Raw genomic sequence first — 19,872 nt, 5'->3', positions numbered from 1 at the left:
TATTCTTACAAAACAAATAGAGCCTATATAGTGTTTACTAGGCTTTAATATTGTTTTGGATCATTTTCTAATCTTTTTTTAAAATATATATTATAACGATATTACTTATTTGAATCAATTGACAACTCTTTTTAAATAACTTCCAAAAATGATAAATTAAACAACTATAATAGTCCTCCGTAAGATTCTCTTCATTCGAAAGCAATAATCAAGAGAACATGAATAAAAATTATTGATGATATTATTATTGATGATATAGTTATTACATGATTCAACTTGTTGATATATTATTTCTAAAAGCATCTTCAATGCAATCTTCATATATATATATATATATCAAATTCTTTATTTAAAGAGCCATATTATGAAATAACATATTTTAATGCATTATTTAATTTTTAAATATAAAATAAAAAGTTAATTTAGCTCTCTACGTATGTAAAGTCAAACATCACTCTATTTTATATTTAATTAATGCATTACAAATTTCTATACACTTGATTAATTAATATTTATAATTCTTATTTTTCTATTGATAAAAATTAAAAAAAATAAAACCATTAATATTATAGAAATAAAAAATATATAAAAATTAAATATAAAAAATTTATTGGACTTAAATGCACTGTTATATTTAAATATTCTTTAAAATACTTTTTATTGAAAAATTATGATTTTAATTTAAATATAATATTTTTACTTTTTGTAGTTAAATATTTCTTAATATATTATAAAAATTATAATCTTTAAAACAAAAAACACCGGAGATTTCAAATGTCGAGCTGTTCATATATTGAAACATTTCGACGTTTACGATAATGAAACACTTAACAATATCGTAACAATTCACAGTATTCTAATATCAAAAGCATTCTGCTACATAGAAACATTCCGGACGTCGAAACATTTAGAGGCCTAGACCTTCAACATAAGAGTGGTCCTCAAAATGATGTATGCCAACTTTATATAGACCTATAAGCTTGTGTACCATTATCAATATCAGATGTGGCAAAAAAGAAAAAAATGAAAATGAAAAATCCCCTAACAGGGGGCTCCAGCATGTCCGCTGAAAAGCCTAAACTTCACTGCTTCTAATCAACATGAATTCTGCCATCATTTTGCATATGCATAAAGAATGGATTTTTTCAAAAAGGAAAGTTTTACTGCCTAAAGAAGAAGCATATCGAATGCAGCAAAAGAACTATGATTGATCACAGTAGCAAAAAGTGCTATGATCGCTCACACAAATTGAGATATGCTACGACCTTCTGGCATTCTAAATCTTTGTAGTGCCATGGTCAGCTTACATTTATATTATCCACAACTAAAGTAAAATACATAAGAACTAGTTAATCTAGTAGGCAAAACAGAGCTTTATAATAATTTTTTTTAGAGAAAATGTGCATGACAGGAAGAGTAGTGCACACAAACTAGGGAGGAAAACCTAGTAAATTTATCTCGACCCTAGCGAGAATTTCGAGAGGTCCGTGGAAGCATATCTAAACAGAGCGTCCAGGCGAGCAAGAGATAATATGGTCTGAAGATGCTGTTCTCCATTCTTTAGCCTATGTTTTGGCTGAAAGAGTCCACCCCTTGCTCCCCCATCTTCTGCACATCCTCTGGGGAAAGTATCTTGATATACCAAACATTATTCACGAATGCCCTGCATATAAATATTAACCACGTCAGGCTACTACAACTCAAGGGAAGATGATGGACTGCACACGTAGACAACAGAAGTCAAACCAGGCTACTAAGTATTATGATTACTCACTCCCATGGGTCATCTCCAAGGAGAAGCACATCATTCTCCCTGTCGACAAATACAAGCTGCCAGCCTGATCTATGAGGGTTTTCTAACTTCCCCTCGATGCCAAACATCTGAGCCAATTCCTCTCGCAGCTCATGATAGCTGCTGAACCGGGAGATGTCTAGTGAGCGCCCAACTGACCCCAACTTATAAACCTGCAAAAGGACATGGCATATCATCAATTAGACCTTTCAGCAACAAAGCATAATCCAATTGGTTGCAGTCAAACTGTACCTTAACAAATGTTCGACTAAGAGTTGGAGGGTCAACTTGCCCTGCACTTGGCAATAATTCAGAAGAATCCTGCACACCACCATATATAGAACTCTGAAATCCAGAATCCCCTATCGGCATTGATGACACATCAGCATCAACAGACGATGTGGAAAATCGAGGCACTGTGGTAGGCAGTAACAGTCCAGATGAATCAATATTTACACCAAAATTAGTTGCATTTGGGGCATCCAAGTTGCAATGTTCTGGCTCTATAGAAGGATCCTTTTCAGAATAAGATCGAGGGAGCGACACCGAGTTTCCAAAAGCATTGGTCTGTGAATGTGCATACTTTGGGACCCAAGACTGTTGGGGCAACTGCTCAGTTAGTGAAGTTAATGTAGATTGACCAGTTCGGGTGAAATCCAAAAGATTGCCACTCCCTTCAGCACATAGAGAACCGAGCATGTTCTGTATAGGGGTAGTAGATGCTGAGAACTTGTTGCCTGGGTCCATGAAATCTGTTTTTGAGAAGGATGGAGAAGGCACATTTGACTGCTGCCTCTGGAGTTGTTCGCCCTGCATCTGAAGTGCGTCATGATAATTATGTTGCTGCTGCTGTTGTTGTTGCTGTGCCTGATTCTCTGGCTGATTGCTGAGTTGTTGCTGCAGGAGATGCCGAGGCAAGCTCTCAGTTGAAATCTGGTTTTGCGCCTGCAGGATACTATGGGAGGTTGATTGTTGAATAGCTTGATGTTGCTGCTGTAGCTGCAACAGTGGATAATGGCTGCTTGACTGTTGAAGATATTGGAAGGGCTGCTGAAACTGCATGAATTGCTGTCTCAGGGGATCTCCATTTCCTCCATTCTGCAAACCACTTGCCAACATAGCCTGGTACCACTGATTTTGATCATTCCCTAGCAATGCTGGATCCAGCCTTTGTTGCGACCAAGGGAACATATTAACAGCTTGAAAATTCAGAGAATGAAGACCCTGATCGCCAGTTCCACCCCTTAGCCACATTAAGCCATTGCCAGCCTCATCTCTGTTATCTGCAATATGGTGAGTTTAGCATATGGGTGGAGAAGATAAAAAGGGAAGCAAAAGGGGGAGGGTCACAGGGAGGGGGAGAGGGAGGGCGGTCTGGGTGGGACCTGCACAGAAGATTGGACTAGGATCTAGCATGAGAATGTTACACTGACATTATTCTGACATCAAATTCAGTTTTATGATTTACTACTAAAACAGAAGTACTGAAATTCCTTGGTTCTTCAATATATCCAGGTTTACTTCAAACTACTTTTGATAGTTTGCAATCAAATAATGAGCAAATCTTCCAACAAGCTGCTCAACATCAGCCTAAAGGTTGGCAACAAAAAGTTTGTGTTGCTAAAGTCACAAATATATTTCTTTTTGGCAAACATCTCAGTAATTACAACTTTGCAGTGAAGCAAAGAAAGGGCACGAGCACGAGTACCGGACGCGGCAGGGACGCAACAAATTTAATATATATATATATATATATATATATATATATATATATATATATTTTTTAAGGAACATTCATAAAAATCAGATTACAAGTCCATAACATTTTCAATCTCTTCATCTTCACCCACTTCATCTATAAACGACAACATCTGAGAAAGAAACAAGTTGTAAAAAAGATCTTGAGGTGGAGAGAAAGTGGGAACAGATCGAAGAGAGAGAGGTAGAGAGAGGAATTTCTTTTTATTGAAATAAGTGTGGGAGGTGTAAAGATTAAGTGTGGCTACATAATGCACAAAATATAATGAGTATGATATGAACTTCGTGATTTGATTGGAAACAAATCGTGATATGACTATTTCTTTTTGAAAAAAGAACTATCGTTCTTAACAAAATACAATAGCGATCATGTTGTGAGGTAGAAAGTTTAAGCGGATAGGATTTGACACAACAATAAAATGAAGTCTATTACTTGTGTATAGAGTTGCAATAACATTTTGTGGAACAATGTTTAAAGTAAACGTAAGAAAAGAAAAAGAAGAAGAAAAAAATAATAAGAGCATAATGATTAGTACAATAAATCCCCTTAGTTTGTGTTTGTCAATTTAAAACCAACAAACATGTACCCAAAAAAAAATCATTCTAGTTCACTATTGAGCTGGTTTTCCCCCCAGTTGTGTGATTTTATCTCAAAGTGATACACAAGTATTCTAATACTTATAGCTTGATGAGTTATAAGCATTTTAAACTTTACAACAAGGAGGAACCGATTCAGAGCCGGTTTTCCCCAGTTGGATTTGAAATTGTCAGTTCTAATTCAGTAACCTCCACTTCTGATTCTAACCCGAGGAAAAAGTAAAAGAAAACCAAAATGACAACCCACTCCCACTAGGCCACCAGACCGTTGCATTAAAATCTATATACATCATACATGAAGAATTATTCGACCTCAAAACAAATGGAACATTGTAAGTAATGATTAAATTAAAAAGGTAAAGGTATAGATAAGTTTTTCAGAAAATAGGTAAGAGAACTATGCAGGCTTTTATTTTTCTAAACCCTAAAAGGATACATAGGCAGCTTAATTTTTGGTAAGAAAGTTAAATTCAAGCCAATTACATTTTCTTTTCCACTGGATGGAACCAGCTGGTCTAGATTTGTCATGAACCGTGGCCAGGTCTAGAGTTGTCAATGAGAAATGCAGCCAACAATTTCACTATATAGCAACCACCATAGACATAGACATGCAGCATAGAGCTTTCCGGAGCAGGTAATTTTTATATGGAAAAGGGAAAGAAACTGTGCTTGTCATTTCAAAATTCAGCTTTCCAGTCCAACATCATAATTGAAGTAATAACAGTAAAACTGGCAGCCACAAAGCATTGTGCCTTTTGACCATAATTCAGAAAGCATCCAGCTCTGTACAGAACGAAAAAATAGGAATTCAAGAACCATTCAAGCTCTTATGAATTCCACATCATAGTTTTGAGTTCAACTATGGACAATTAACATTTGTATGATAAAATATAGGTGTAAGCAGGCTATCAATTTACAGGATCCTTTCCATTTTTCCTGTCATGTCGCCAACAATGTAACATCCTAATTAAAAAAGTAACACGAGTAAAATCAGCAGCCTTCATTTTGACTGTAGTCCTACACTAAAAAAGGCATCCAACTCTATAGAATAAAAACCTAAGAATTCACAAAACATTCAAACTCTTATAAAGTCCAATTGTAGTTTTGTGTTAAACTGTGTATAATTTATGTTCATAGAACCTGGATATAGGTGTAAGTTATCTTTCAATTTATTCTATCCTTTCCAATTTTCTGGTCATGACCAGCTTTAAACACTTGGATGACTTTATTCTCTTTTGACATGTTAGTACTACTTTTAAGCAAATTAAATCTTTAGCATATTATATCCAGCTTAAACACCATCGGCGAAACATGACAATTCTACTTCCATGTCTAAGTGCTGAAACGCTGTGATGAAATTCATTTTTGGCCAATATTCCTATTCCTTCTTCCTTTTCTAAGAAAAGAATTACTTGAGAAAGACAGAAGAGTACAACAATAATACACCTTTTTTTCCCACAGAAACAAGTAACGTAGTACAACTAACTTAAAGAGTCCTGCCAATCTCTAAGAAGGTCCACCACCCCAACCTTGACTAGAATTCTTTAGTTTCATCATTCACAATTACTTTAAAAGAAATTTTCTTTTTCCTGCAAGTTTACTGAATATTAGTATTGATCAAAACTCAAACTAAACAATTAAAGTAAGGGCACACAAGTTATGTTCCCCTACACCAGTCATTATTCTGTCCTTTTATTTTGTTAAAATCACAAAATCTGTTTGATTTCAAAATGTTGAAATAAACAGCAAATTCACCAAGCTTTCTCAAGAAAGATACCAAAAGGTCCATAAAAAAGTATACATACCATGCAAAGACGAGGGCCCAGGATGCCAAGGTCGTCGGAGTCTCAGAGGAAATAGTGATGGATACATTGGGAAAGTTGTTAAAGGTTCAATCTCCCATAATGATACTCTCGGCTGCCTCTCACCAGCTGTTGACTCATCCCAGCCAACCTACATACGACGGTTAAATGTAGAGGAAAAGACAAGAAGTCACATAGGAGTTTTAGGCAAAAGTAATGTTTTCATTTCATGTTGTCCAGAAAGGAAACAAGAAGCGATCATTCACCGGGAAAAAAAATAATAAAAAATCCTGCCAGACCATGTGAACATTACTCACGCAAGCAAAAAAAAGTAAAAGAACTTGTATACAAAAGGGTCCACCTTCAAACTGACTAAATGAGCCTAATAATTCCATCTATTAAATGAAAGTCTAAATCAGGAATTCTCAAATTCTAAGCCAAATGAACAAGTATTCAAGAATAATATGAGCCTGGTTATGCACTAGAGTATTTGAAATTGTATGAACAGTATAAATGGAGTAAAATTCAACAGTAACACAGGATAACAATCTTAAGGTTAAATATGGTCCTTGTATTTCTTTTTTTCAAATAACAGGTATAATGGCCATTGTCTAGTACCTAATATGGCCATTACAAGAACCATAATATTGTATTAGACATGACCTAGAATTTATGGCAGAAAGAAGCCACAGCATATGACCTAAACCACAGTGGTGTATAATTTTCAGACCCTTGTTTCAACAACGCTGCATATGAGAGTTAATAAAAGACATGCAGGGAGAACTCCTTTTCGACGTTAGCGCCACCAATCATTGTTGCAGTAAGAAAAGGAAAAGAATAAGATGCATATAAGAGAAAATCTCTACACAGAAATCCTCCCACCCCATCCACCCAACACCCGGAAAACACACCATCAAAACCAAAACCAAAACAAACCCCCTTTTTTCAGTAAGCCATTTACCAGAGAAATCTATCATTCAAATAAGTATAAAAATAGAGAAGCTGGAGCACAACTCAATATTCAACCCCTTGAGCATATGCACAAACTCATGCAAGATGTTAACAGAAGAATGGCATAGACATGCATGATTGTCCTAAGCCAGAGCATATAGAGTAAGCAAGCATTACCTTGACAGAGCGCCAATGAGAATTTGGCCAACGTACGGGATCCAGATCACTTATGCCAGTTATTGTACCCATGTACCTGCCAAGAAGAAGCTTCTCACATCAACAAGATTGTGAATATGCACAATAAAATGAGCGATCTAAAGGAAGCAATTTCATGCCATTGTGCATTTTAAACGCTTTTGGTGCAAATGCAACGATAATCAATGATCAAATCATCAACTTATATTCCACAGCGTACTAACAATGTTTCATATTCTCAAAATGATACATGAATCATATTCTCAAAATTGTGTTTGACATATCTTGAGAGCCCAGTTCCTGCCCCAATAGAAAAATACACATGTACACACCATCTAGTCCTCAATACCATGAAACAAGAAAACCGCATCTGCATTATATTGTTCATAAACCCAAGACTTTAAGTTCAGACATAACTAATTGACAGAGTAAAAGTACATTAACAACTTAGAATAAATGAAACATAGGTTATTTTCTTCATAAATACATTAATTTCCATGACATCACTGATGATATCATCAATAACGAGAGCGACCAGGTGTAACACCCCATCCCATATTTAAAAGTGATTGTGGATTTGATGTTGTTATAAAAGCCTAAGCAAGTTACTATTAATAGCTACAGGTTGACTTTTGGCCACATGGACACTCCCAACCCCAACTCTAGTTGTTAGTAATTCATGCAAGTTTGGACTTTGCAAATAACACCTAGAGGTTGACCTTTGGGCCACATGGACAGGCTCAACTTCACCTCTAGTTGTCGAGTCGGTTATTCATATAGGCTTGGAGTTTACACTAGGCGGCATACAAAATGGAAGATCTAAGGAAAAGTAAAAATAGTTATTGATAAATATGAATACCAAAATAAACCCTCGACCCCCGTAATACCTACGGACGCTTGATTCTTCAGTCTCAAAGAGCATCCGGAAACGCATCCCAACTGAAACACGCGTGTGAAATACTGCTTTCACATATTTTGAAAGGGGAATAACAAACTCTGATGGACTAGCCCTGCAAAATGAAAACAAGTTAGGTGAAAAAGTCACACCATTATTGAAAAGAAACTGAAAAACATGGTTGGCACCTTGGGTTATAGAAAATCGTAAAACAGCTATTAGTAGCTGCAGCATGAGCTGCAGCAGCAAGGAGTCCAATGTGCATACTATCACTAGATAAAACTGATGATGGCATCACAGTCTGTGGTCGAGTAGCCCGACGGATTCCCAAAAGAAGTTGATTTTTCTCATTCCTAATGGCAGGAATTAACATAGTTAGATATACTGATTGAATATTTCTAACACAATAAAATAAGAAGATGAAATACCAGATAAAAAGAACAGAATCTCCAGCCACAAGTCTTTTAGCACTGACAAATACACTCCATCCTGTCGTAAGCAAATGTCTTTTTGGCTGTCCTGCAATATGAACATTGAAAAAGTATATGTCACCTTGCACTACAAATCATTGGAAAAAATATAAAGAAGACAGCCCTAGCGCCCATATCAAGTTATATCATTATACACCAAGGAAACAGTATTTCCAAAGCCAAAATAAGAAAGTCACACACCCCTAATTCATCAGACCAAGGAACATCTAAAAATGCCTATGGAAGCATCCAAAATCGTCAATTTAACCACATGAGAAGCACCTCCTTAAAATGAATCCTGTTAAATAATCCATTCAGCATGCATGTTGGTATCATCTCAACCTCCCACAACTTGAGCACAGTGGCAATAATGCAAAATTCAGCACATCTTACTGTGTCTCAAATCATCAGCGCTGAACAACCTAAATTAACCATGCAAAGGATGCTTTTATACTTGCTTCTGACAATTACACTTGGGATCTCATGGACAATCAGATGGAATTAGTAATAAGATTTGAGTAGATGGGTTTATTTCAATGCATATTAATGATAAGATTTAAGTAGATGGGTTATCAATACAGATTATCCTAAAATAGTCACAAAATAAACCAACTTCATGGATAAACACTTACAACTAGCAAGACACACCATATCGCCATCACAGTAGGTACATGCCCTTTTCTTATTTATTCTAGGGATATTTCATAAAACCAACAGCCCTTCCTATGTTGGAATTATCTTTTACACACAAATTATTGTTCAACTGGAAAGGGGAAAAGAATCTAACATTTAATTTTGTAATCAACAAATAAGCAATTCAATACAAAAGTTAGAATTTTCAGCAAGTGTTTGTCCAACTTAATCAAAAAGTTTCTTTTCAGCTGAAACTTTTATATTCTTTCTTTTGGGGATTTCAATCTTTGCTTTATGGTTATTGTACATAAGGTTCTCGAATGTAGAACCCATTCCTGTTAATCACTGGTAATTCAAACTTCATCCACCGCTGCAGCACCACTATCGTGCTATGTGGTTGTTTAAAAAGTAAAGATCATTGTTTTTCAAGAGAGTTTGAAATATAGGCATTTTATAGCCAGGAATACAGGCTTTCTACTTGTATTGTGATCACAACTCACGAGATGTCCATTTGAAACTAGACATTCTTGTTTTATAAGCAAGAATGTAATCTGACACATAAAGGTATAAATGTTTGAAGAAATTTTTACTGAGAGTCAAGTGAATACAAACATTATGACATGAACAGAATTGAAAATAAATAGTCTTACAGAGATGTTACTCAATCTGTAATAGCTCAGAAGTGTCCTGCTTTCTCATTTTTAATTGTAATAGAGCAATTGTATGTAAGTTGAACTCTTGAGATAATTCTATAATTTTGATAGAGTTGATGTCATCACTTATAATACTAAAACTGTAATTAATTTTATTGTTAAATTGTGGCATCAGCCCTATCATACAAGATATATATTAAGTTAGTTTTAAGATGTTTATAAATAGGAAATTTATGCAAATACATATGTACTCTAACAAAAATGGTCATCATATTCTTAAAAATCTGCAACATGTATATATCATACAAGATCCGTCACTACAAAAAGGATAATGGTAACCCCACCACTAGCTATTTCTCTATATATACGACACTTCAATTATACTGAACTATTGGACTCTTAAACGATGGAAATATTGGTCTTAAAACAAAAATAGTAATTTGATACATTGCTTTAACAGCTTTCCAGAAATCAGAACTCAATATAGTTTTCCTTTCTGTTCAACTTTAACCCGTGTGTCATGTACAATGTAAAGACAAATATAGCTGAACTTTTTATTTTAAGTCATTATGACTTTTGAATTTCAATGCTACTGGCTTATTCAACTTCTAACATACGTTTGTGTTCAAGTACATACAAAGATTCGAAGTTATTTCTTTATAATTTGAAAAAAGAAGCTACAGAGTAAAATCATTAACTATCACATAGAAGGAAACCTCAAAAAGAAAAATTATCACATAGAAGAAACATGAGACAAAAAGCTAGTATTGTTTCTAAAAGGTCTTACACTATGTTAAGGAGAGAGAAAATACTGTCCGAATAAGGAGAGGGAAAATTAGAATGGAAAGAAAATAGGAGAACATAAGGGGGAGAATTAACTTTTCCCATGTTTGGGAAGAGGAAGCAAAATAATGAAGGAAAGGAAATAATGCTAAAATTTTCCTCTATTACCAGTGTCTCCAATTTATTCCTCTATTACCAGTGTCTCCAATTTATATAGGAAACAGGAAGAGAATAGATGAAAACATTTAATAATAAATAAGGTACCCATAAGGATGAGGTGTCTCCAATTTTAATTTTTTGTAAAACTAAAAGTGTATTAAATCCAGATATAGAAGGGTCCAACAAGGAAATGAGGAAATAAATTGAGAAACTTTCCAAAAAAACTTCTTCCTTAACTTCTTCCCTCCCTTGTATTCCCAAACAAAATGCTAATCCCAAAAGTCAAGCCTTTAAATGGTGTGCTTCTGACCCTCTAGCAGCTTGAAGGTCAGGCAAATTAACTTAAGGCAACCCCAAGGTCTTGGGACTTTAGAAATGCCTTGTGTATGAGCTATCAAATTTTGCATAGCTTTTTGGATCAACTCACAATTAAGCCCCTACAAAGAAATGTGAAAGCCTGCCTTCTACTTCTGTATTATTTAATTTCCACATGTTTTTGGCTGAAACAAACATTCTAGCTATAAGTTTAGATTACTGCAAAAAGAACAAAATAATAAAAATGGGACTAGCACATAATAGCCTTGCAAAAATGAAATGGCAAAAATGAAATGGCAAAAATAACTTTCTTCAATGTTTGTATTTATCCTCCTTCGCATGGCACTTTACTCCACCATAACTCAATGCCACAAGCCACAGCCCCACATGAGATTGGAAGCATGCATCAATGTCCCTATCTCTTCCTCCCTCCTCCATGACAACACAATCCCAAAAGAAAAACATAAATTTATGTTTGTAATAAAGTTCCGAAGCTCATTTGTCAGGTCCTGAACTCTTTAGAGTAAATGGATATACTATTGGATGCAATTCCTAACTCGATAGGTGTGTGTGGAGAGATCAAATGAAAAGAGAACTTATAGGGAAAGAAAGAAAATAGAAGGGAAGAAGAGGAAGGAAGACAACTAAGAGGTCTAGAAGAATCAAAAATTTAGTTATGGTGTTTGTTTCTTTGGATGACCCAAAACAACAAAATTTATTAATATAGCCTTAAGAAGCAACTAGATGCTAGGAATGAAATAACAGCTGATACAAATCTCATGACATCCACAACTACTCCAGTAACTAACTTGATTTATTGTCTGATCCAAATTAGCTATCAATTAACTCAGCTAATCAATTCCTTATTTCTTCTACTTCTTCTAATAAATGATACAACCAAGTTAATCCAGGAACTTGTGAGGGTCAGCCTTTTTTGGATATGTCCAATCCTTGGTTCTAAATGACACCTCATCCTTATCAATAGTTTTTCCAGCATTATCCATAGTCAGTTGGCTTAACTTGGCTAGTAAATGTAACAGAATTTGTTAACATCACCATCAATAGCATATTGTGGAAGCTAAGATTGGTTCATGGTTAGTAATACCGTGAATGGTTGATCTGCCTTAGGCTTCGGTCACTTCTTCAGTTTTTTCCTGATCTTCCTAGTGAATTAAGACTTTATTCTGCATTTTGAAGGTTTTATGCCCTTCCAGTTTGATAAGGAATATAAAATAGAGGCTCAGATCCAAGTAGGTTTATGAGTCCAACCAAGTACAATTCTTCAAAATTACTTAGAGCTTTGACAACTCCCAATCGGTGTCAAGATCTAACATAGACAGCTTGAGGCAATTTGCTATGTCAATTAGGTGAAAAATCACAGTATACCTGAACCAAACCCCTCAGCCCTACCTAAAATCCCATCCCAAGAAGGCAAGTCCTACTTCTAGATAAAATCACAGAACAGCAACAATCACTAGTCCTAGAGATTTTGCCTAATGCTTGTACCATAACTATGCAACAAATTCCACATAGACCAATAAACATGCAATTTGACACTTGTGTTGATCCAACATAACTGTTTATTAAAGTGATTCACTAAAATATTTCCATGGACAATACCAATTCACAAAATTTTTTTACCATATGGGATAGAGCATGCACACCTAGCTAAACCAAAAAGCAAATTGAAGGAACAATATAACATAACTTATGGATCTGCCCCACACCCCAGCCCATGCCCGATACAAAAGAGTGAACTGACATTTTTAAGGGGCAAGAAAAACAACAGGAGTAGCCTTCCAATAGAGATGTGCCAAACTGGTTGATCAAAACCATTCATAGATATTCTACATGACAGTTATTGCCAATGTAAAACATTCTTTACACGGCCAAATACAGATAGTCCTTTCACTACCTATTGAACTACCATTCATGCCAATGAAATTATAATTGAAACTGCCAGAGAAAAAGGAGGATATATACTTCCAACAGAGATGAGCAAAACTACTTTGCATAACTGATCAAAATCATTCACGATATTCCACAAGAAAAGGCTAAAAAGAAAAGTTCGCCTAAAGGGCGAACAGCTGATTTTAAATCATTCGAGATCCAATATCTACCTCGAAAAATATGGCGGAACTTCCATTCGACGTCATGCAGATCTCTTGCAATAAGTTCCTGGGCTGGTGGCTGCTGCGAGAAATCCTGCAAAAGCAAAATGTGCACACATATGGATACAATAGCATTAGCATTATTAAATATTTGAATGAATGGAAGCCTGGAAGGTCAGGTATCAGGAAGAGATTACCAGAGGAGGAAAAACTTTCTCTGCCGCACGACGAGGAACAGAAAATCCTCCATGTGTACTAGTATCACTTGCAGTCAAAGTCTTGCAAAAGTAATTTGTGGGTTGCTTGCTTGGCATTCCCAGTTCCATGGGAAGAAATGTATCTTTTTGCTCTTGCTGTACTTGGAGACAGTAGAAATAGAAAAATAACCAACAACAGTTATCAAACTAGAATTCACTTAATTAAAAACTAAAATACATCAAAATATATTCAAAATTACCGGTGTCAGAGGCTGTAAAGTCATCTGGGCATACACTTCATCTGTTTCGACATCCGCCTGAAATTTCAAGAATATTCTGTGATTCAGTATTTTAAGTTAGCTTTATTAAACTGAGAAAATTGTAAAAAAAAACCCACATGCATGGTGACATTGTGGAGTTGGCATATCAACTGGGGCGGCAAGCTTGGGTAATTGGGTATATGCCCATCAACTTCTTTGTTAGTAGTGGCAGCTACCTACAAAGTTCATTTCATTTGAGTCAATATGGAACCAGTGACTAACATGTTATGTAATAGTTAAGTAAATAGATCACTTTGAAAATAAAAGAACAAATAGACAGAGATTAAGAAAAAGAGAACCTGCTCACTATGCCCCTGAGGGAAGTAGACCACTCTGCTTCCTACCGTTGGTAGGGACACAAGTGGTCCGGCACATGCATGCCACAGCTCCGAATTCAAACATTTCTTCTCCCCTCCTATCATCATCATATCGTATACGCAATAACAAAATCAATTAAGTTGATAGACATCAATTGTTAATCACAATATGGAGTGATTGCAAGCTTCATGCTTAATTAATGTAAAGCAAAAACTAACAACAATGAAACACATAATAACAAAAAAATAAACAAAGAAAAGAAAAAAACAAAAAGGAAAAAGGAAAAATGAAAATAAAATATATACCTTCATGACCCTGCTGACCCAACCCTGATGTAGAAAGCTTCATCTTCCACTTTTTTTCCTCTTAAGTATACAAATAAATTATTCAAATAATTTGTCTTAATTAATAATACAACCAAAGAAATATTTATAATAAAAAAACAAATTATTAGCTAAATAAAACCCTCACTCACAGCAACCATAGTAATGATAGTAATCATCTTCCAGTCTAACAGAAAACCCTTACATTCTCTCATCTCTCTCTCTCTCTCTCTCTCTCTCTCTTAAAATCGGCCGAAAGTACTAGACTTTCAACTTCAAAACCCTAAAAGAACAACACACAAAAACGAAGTTAAAAAAAAAAAAATCAAATCAGATCAAATCCATAGAGATCTCCACTTCAAAACTAGATACTTCAGTAATTTCATGACAAAATCAAGCCCTAATCATACGAAAATACAGCACGTTCTCCGAGATCGCCATGAAAGAGCAGAGCAGAGCAGTGCTGAGCTGAGCAAAAGAAAGCAAAGAAAAATAAAACTATCGCTATCTTCGATTTTGATAAATACAGAGGCAGAGAAAAAGAGAGAGAGTTAGTGGTTTTTTTAAATTTTTTTTTTCTTTTTTAAGCTTCTTTGAAACCTCAGTTACTACTAGTAGCTAGAAAAAGGAAGAGAGAAGGGAGTGAGTTTCTGTGTAATATAAGGGACCCGACCAAACTGGACCTGAGAGCAGTAGAGAGAGAAAGAGTTAGGGAGAGGGGGAAATAGAATCCGGATCGTTGAAGAATCCGTACAGGAAGATCTGGACCGTTGGTTAGTACTGAAATGACAGCAGGCATGTGCCACCATCCTTCAGTGGTCGTTGTCAGAGGTACGGATTTTATATTTTTATAAATTTAAAGGAAAAATAAATTAAGTATTAGTATTTTGTTTTAAATAGGATAAAATATAAAAATAATTGACTGAAGAATGATAGAGAGGGAGACCCTGAAAGACCGTGCGTATGTATGTGTGCGAGTGTGACTCCCATCCCATCCTTTCCCTTAACCCACGCCTTTTATTTAATTCTACTTTTTTATTGTTTGTTAATTATATAAATATAATTATTTTACTCCCCTTTTAGGATTATTATTTTGCTTCGGCCAAAAAAATATATTATATATTTATACTTAAAATGTTTTAAATTATTAGCACCGTCACTATAAATTAAAATAAAATTAAATAAAAAATTATGGATTTAGAACCCAAATCCGTGAAAAATATAATGAATAAACTATTTTTTAATTAAAAAAATATAATATTACTATTTTGAAAAAAGTACATTTATATACTCTTTAACATTCTTGAACCATGCAAATAGCAATTGAAATTTTAAAAATCTACGAAGAAACTAACTCTGTAGTTTAAAGTTGATACTTGTATTTTTTTTTATTTTTTAAGAAATGCGACCTATTATAAATGCTAGATCAACCAAATTCTTCTTTTCTTCTTTTTCTCTTTCTCTACCTATAATATCAACGTCTTATTATGCATTTTTTTCTCTTTTTTTCTTGCTATTTTTAACTAAGCTTTTGCTTACAGTAGTATAAAAAAAGCTCAAAAGATATTAATCCTCGGGAGTAGAATTTTATGTGTCAATAAGAACCCAAAACGAACAAAAAATTATCTATGGAAGCTATAACTTTTGGAGCTATTTTTAGCGATGCAATTGTAACTGCCACTAGTATTACTTCAATATCAGATAATGTTCATAAAGATCTCTATGGCAATTCTTTCTAAAGTCAAGATTTTTATTTATTTATTTATTTATTTATTTATTTATTTATTCTTTTCAAATATAATTTTTTTCTAATTTCTTCCACTTTTAATGCAGTCACCATCGCATATAGCCAACCATTAATAATGTAAGACTGTTATACAATTCTAAGCATTTACAATATTTAATTTGTTATTAATCATTACCTATTAGCATGAAATGACATTTTACATATGATAAATATCTTTTAACATTTTTAATTATGAATTCTTATAAAATAATATTTTTATTTTTGTTGATCTTATTATTATTATCTATTTACCTCCTGGCATGGCAAATACCGAAATTTATTTGCGTAAAGAATGATAATTGTTTCTTGAAGTGATTCTGCATTTTAATTATATTTTCTACATGTTAACGGTTTTATTTAACAAATGCAAAAAGAAAAGAGAAAAGAAAGTATGCATACTACTGATAGAGAGGAAAAGAGAATAAAGAAAGAAGAAAAAATATTTGGTTGATGTGGCATTTATAAAGAGTCCCACTTCAAGATATTAATATCAACTTTAGATAACAGCGTAGTTTCTCTATTAAATGAAGGGTTTAGATTATAAAGTTTTAAAATTTCAATAGTTTATTTGTGCTAAAAAATAATTTAAAAAAAAATATGCTCCCAACTATAAATGTTGGGGGCAAAAATGCACCTTTCTCCTACTATTTTATGCAAAACTCATTATGGCATTAAACTTTTTAGTTGTTTCTTTTAAACTGTCAATAAATTAATAGTTTCAATAATTTATGCTCTTAATCTTTTAATAAAATTAAAAGGTCATTACTCGAATTGATATAGCCAAATAATAAGTTTAATATCCTAGAATTTGACATTTCTATTTGTCTATTCTCATTAAAAAAAATTCATTTTTTAAACTAATTATATGCCATGCATTACATAATTAAAAAATATATTTAAATAAATTTATAAAATTAACTAAAATAAAATTTTATACAAGTATATAAGAAGAAATTAAAAAAAATCAATCTTTAATCTATTGAGACTGCATATAACCAGGAATAATAAGAAAAAAAATATAAATGAATAAAAAAAAAAGATAAAGAGTAAAAAGTTAAAAATTGATCAGACTTTTAACAACCTAGCAATCAAAGAAAGGTCAACAAACAAGCGAAACCCGATTTCACCAATCCTAGCTTGCACAAAACTAGATAGCTCGTTGAACCACTTAAGTGTACCATACAAATTTTGGTTGAGAAATGTGTGAGAAATCGAAAAAAGTGTAGAGAGGGGTTTTGAGATAAAATAAGGAGAAGATAAGAAGTAGATATGAGAGATGGATATATATATCCTAAAGAAGGTGAAAATGTCATTTTGATCCCTGACCTTCCAAAACTATGCTTTAGTCCCCGGATGGGCTAATTATCAATGTAATCTCCAAAAGACATTTGTCAAGTGAGTTGCATCCCAAAGTAGGAATTTTCAATTAAAAATTCAAATTTACTACCCGAAAGAGGGTAAGTCAAGTAGAAATTCAAAATTGAAGTAGGCGAAGTTCTTAAAACTCTGAGCAGGAAAAGTTCTCAAAATTAAAGCAGGCAAAGTTGTCAAAACTTTAAGCAGGCGAAGTTTTCAAATTAAAGTAGGCGAAGTCCTCAAAAATTTAAGTAAGCGAAGTCCTTGAGAATTAAAGCAAGCTTAGGACTCAAAACTCAAGTGGATGTGGTCCCCACATCGAATCAAAATTTATACATCAGTTTAAGCTTACGGGGCATGGCTTCCATAGCTCATCAATATATCCTTTTACCATATCCTTGATATTATAATTTGTCTCAATTTATTTAATCACGTGGGTGCTTATAAATTTTGACAAACCTAGGGCAGCTCTGAGCACCTCTTTTCTAGATCAAAATATCGCAAGAATTATAGAAAATCCAATGATGAAAGTTGCTGTCTTTCTTGAGTCTAGGGAGATCGAGGACGAGTGAATCTAAGTTAGGATGGAGAATAATTTAACTAAAATTACTTTTCTAGAACCAACCTGAACCCAATTGGTAGAAAAATTAAGTTTAAAGGGTGAAACGATAGTTTTTACAAGTTTAGGGACTAAATTATTAAAATTTTAAAACTTTTTACCCTTGAAGGCAATCGGCCGGCATACAGACAAATCGACTCTATATAGAGCTTATCGGCTTAGCGTAGAGCCATTGAGCTCTATATAGTGCCAATTGGCTATTTTTTAAAATCTGACGCCGTTTTACGCATATTTTTTACCAAAAACACCAAAATTGGTAAAAAATTTATAAAAGATATTTATGATATATGTTAGGATTTTAAAAATATATTTATTGATAGTTATATAAGTTTTAAAGATTTTATTTTATTGGATATTAATCTGATAACCGAAAAGATAAATGATTAATTTTTTAATTTAAATAAATAAGTATTTATCTACTTTTTTAGCATTTCTTGACCCTACTACTATAAATAGAATAAGACATCCTAGATCTAGGGTTAGCTACACTCATTAATCATTAGACCTATATTCATTAAGCATAGATTGCTAGCAACCTAAGAGAATTTATAGACATTCAAAAAGTAGAGTAAGTTTTAGAAAATAGAGAGGAAAAGCCACTAAGTAAGAATTGAGATTTGGAAATATTTTTTTTGAATGACAGAAGATTTTTCAAGCCTAAGTAGGACTGGATTCTCAACCAATCTTCAATTCAACCGCCTCATCATCTCTAGCGACTCGTAGAGTAGCAATCTATGATGACAACCTAAGGGTTCCCCTCACATCCAGTATCATTAAATCGATATTCTTTCTACTGGTTTCTTTATGTTGATTTATGATTCTAGAAACATGATTAGGTTTATCTTGGAATGAACAACATGATTCACATGATTAAATTAGGGTTTCTCTTGATTTAACATGTTGATTTTATTGGATTTGAATCGGATAATGTGATCTGTCTTGGGTTTTGAACATATGATAATATGATTATGCTGAATTTTGAATTTAATGATTAGAAGGATTAGGGTTATATGAATTATTGTTTTTTATATGAATAATTATATGATTATATAAAGGTTCTAAGGTTACATGTTCAAATCTAGAGTCTACCATGTAATATGTTATTACCTTCTGTCTGATTCTTTTTTTGTATTTTCTATGTGTTTTAGTCCATATGCTTATATGAAGGTTCTAGGGTTGCATGTTCTTTCAATTTCTTAACTGTAGGTGGGTTGTAGTAGTTAGATTTACTTTCTTGCATTTTATTTTTATTCTCTACTTGATGGATGCTAAATAGTTCATAGGTTAAGTGGGCTTAAATTTAAAATCCATAGAGTATTAGTGAGTTTTGCCATGTTTTAACTAAATTAATTAGGCCACATTAGATTTAAGATCACCCAACTAGGCCTCAGCATAAAAGGTAGCCTATTTAGGTTTAAAGGTTGGAATTAAATGCATTACTTATAATTGGATTAGACTAAGTGGGCCTTGTACATAATTAATTAGTTAAGTAAGGTAATAAATCAAGCTTGGGTTGGGCTTAGTAATTGAGCTAGACTTAAAAGAACCTCACATATTATAATGAATGCTTGTAAAATATAATATGTCGCATTTATAGGGAATAACTCGTTAATTAATAAAATTAAAGACTAAGATACACAAATAAGGAAGTTAGCTTCATATCCATCTCTAGATGTGGCAAAGCTTCCTTATGGAATCTAGTATGCCACTCAATTAGTAAAAGTATACGAAAGAATTACTCGGATGGTGACTCCATCTCCACGCTAGTTTTTGTGATTAGTTAGCATGTTCCTATTAGGTTGAAAAGCCTTACAGTGTCGTAGTCTCTAGAAACACTTG

The 19,872-nt window shown here is 33.6% G+C and overlaps 1 protein-coding gene across 1 annotated transcript; it reads right to left on the bottom strand.

The window, feature by feature from the left end:
• Positions 1-1,188: 1,188 nt before the first annotated feature.
• LOC8277872 (auxin response factor 8) lies at positions 1,189-14,848 on the bottom strand. Its single transcript, XM_015723585.3, has 14 exons — positions 14,255-14,848; positions 13,931-14,046; positions 13,709-13,807; positions 13,572-13,628; positions 13,312-13,467; positions 13,124-13,208; positions 8,419-8,509; positions 8,179-8,343; positions 7,983-8,105; positions 7,078-7,153; positions 5,953-6,100; positions 2,045-3,075; positions 1,775-1,965; positions 1,189-1,663 (listed from the first exon to the last, which is right to left on the bottom strand). Exons 1-14 carry the CDS (start codon positions 14,295-14,297, stop codon positions 1,561-1,563), a joined length of 2,484 nt encoding a protein of 827 aa, XP_015579071.1. The 5' UTR covers positions 14,298-14,848; the 3' UTR covers positions 1,189-1,560.
• Between the last annotated feature and the right edge of the window lie 5,024 nt (positions 14,849-19,872).

This window comes from Ricinus communis, chromosome 5 (assembly GCF_019578655.1).
Source record: "Ricinus communis isolate WT05 ecotype wild-type chromosome 5, ASM1957865v1, whole genome shotgun sequence".
In the NCBI taxonomy this organism is placed as follows: domain Eukaryota; kingdom Viridiplantae; phylum Streptophyta; class Magnoliopsida; order Malpighiales; family Euphorbiaceae; genus Ricinus; species Ricinus communis.
This window is presented reverse-complemented; position numbering and strand designations above follow the sequence as displayed.

Coding starts and splice junctions, on each gene's coding strand:
- LOC8277872 (XM_015723585.3), bottom strand. CDS start 14,297: ATGAAGCTTTCTACATCAGGGTTGGGTCAGCAGGGTCATGAAG. Junction 8,510..13,123: donor GTTCCGCCATATTTTTCGAG/GTAGATATTGGA, acceptor TTCATATTGCAG/GACAGCCAAAAAGACATTTG. Junction 8,344..8,418: donor GATTCTGTTCTTTTTATCTG/GTATTTCATCTT, acceptor TCCTGCCATTAG/GAATGAGAAAAATCAACTTC.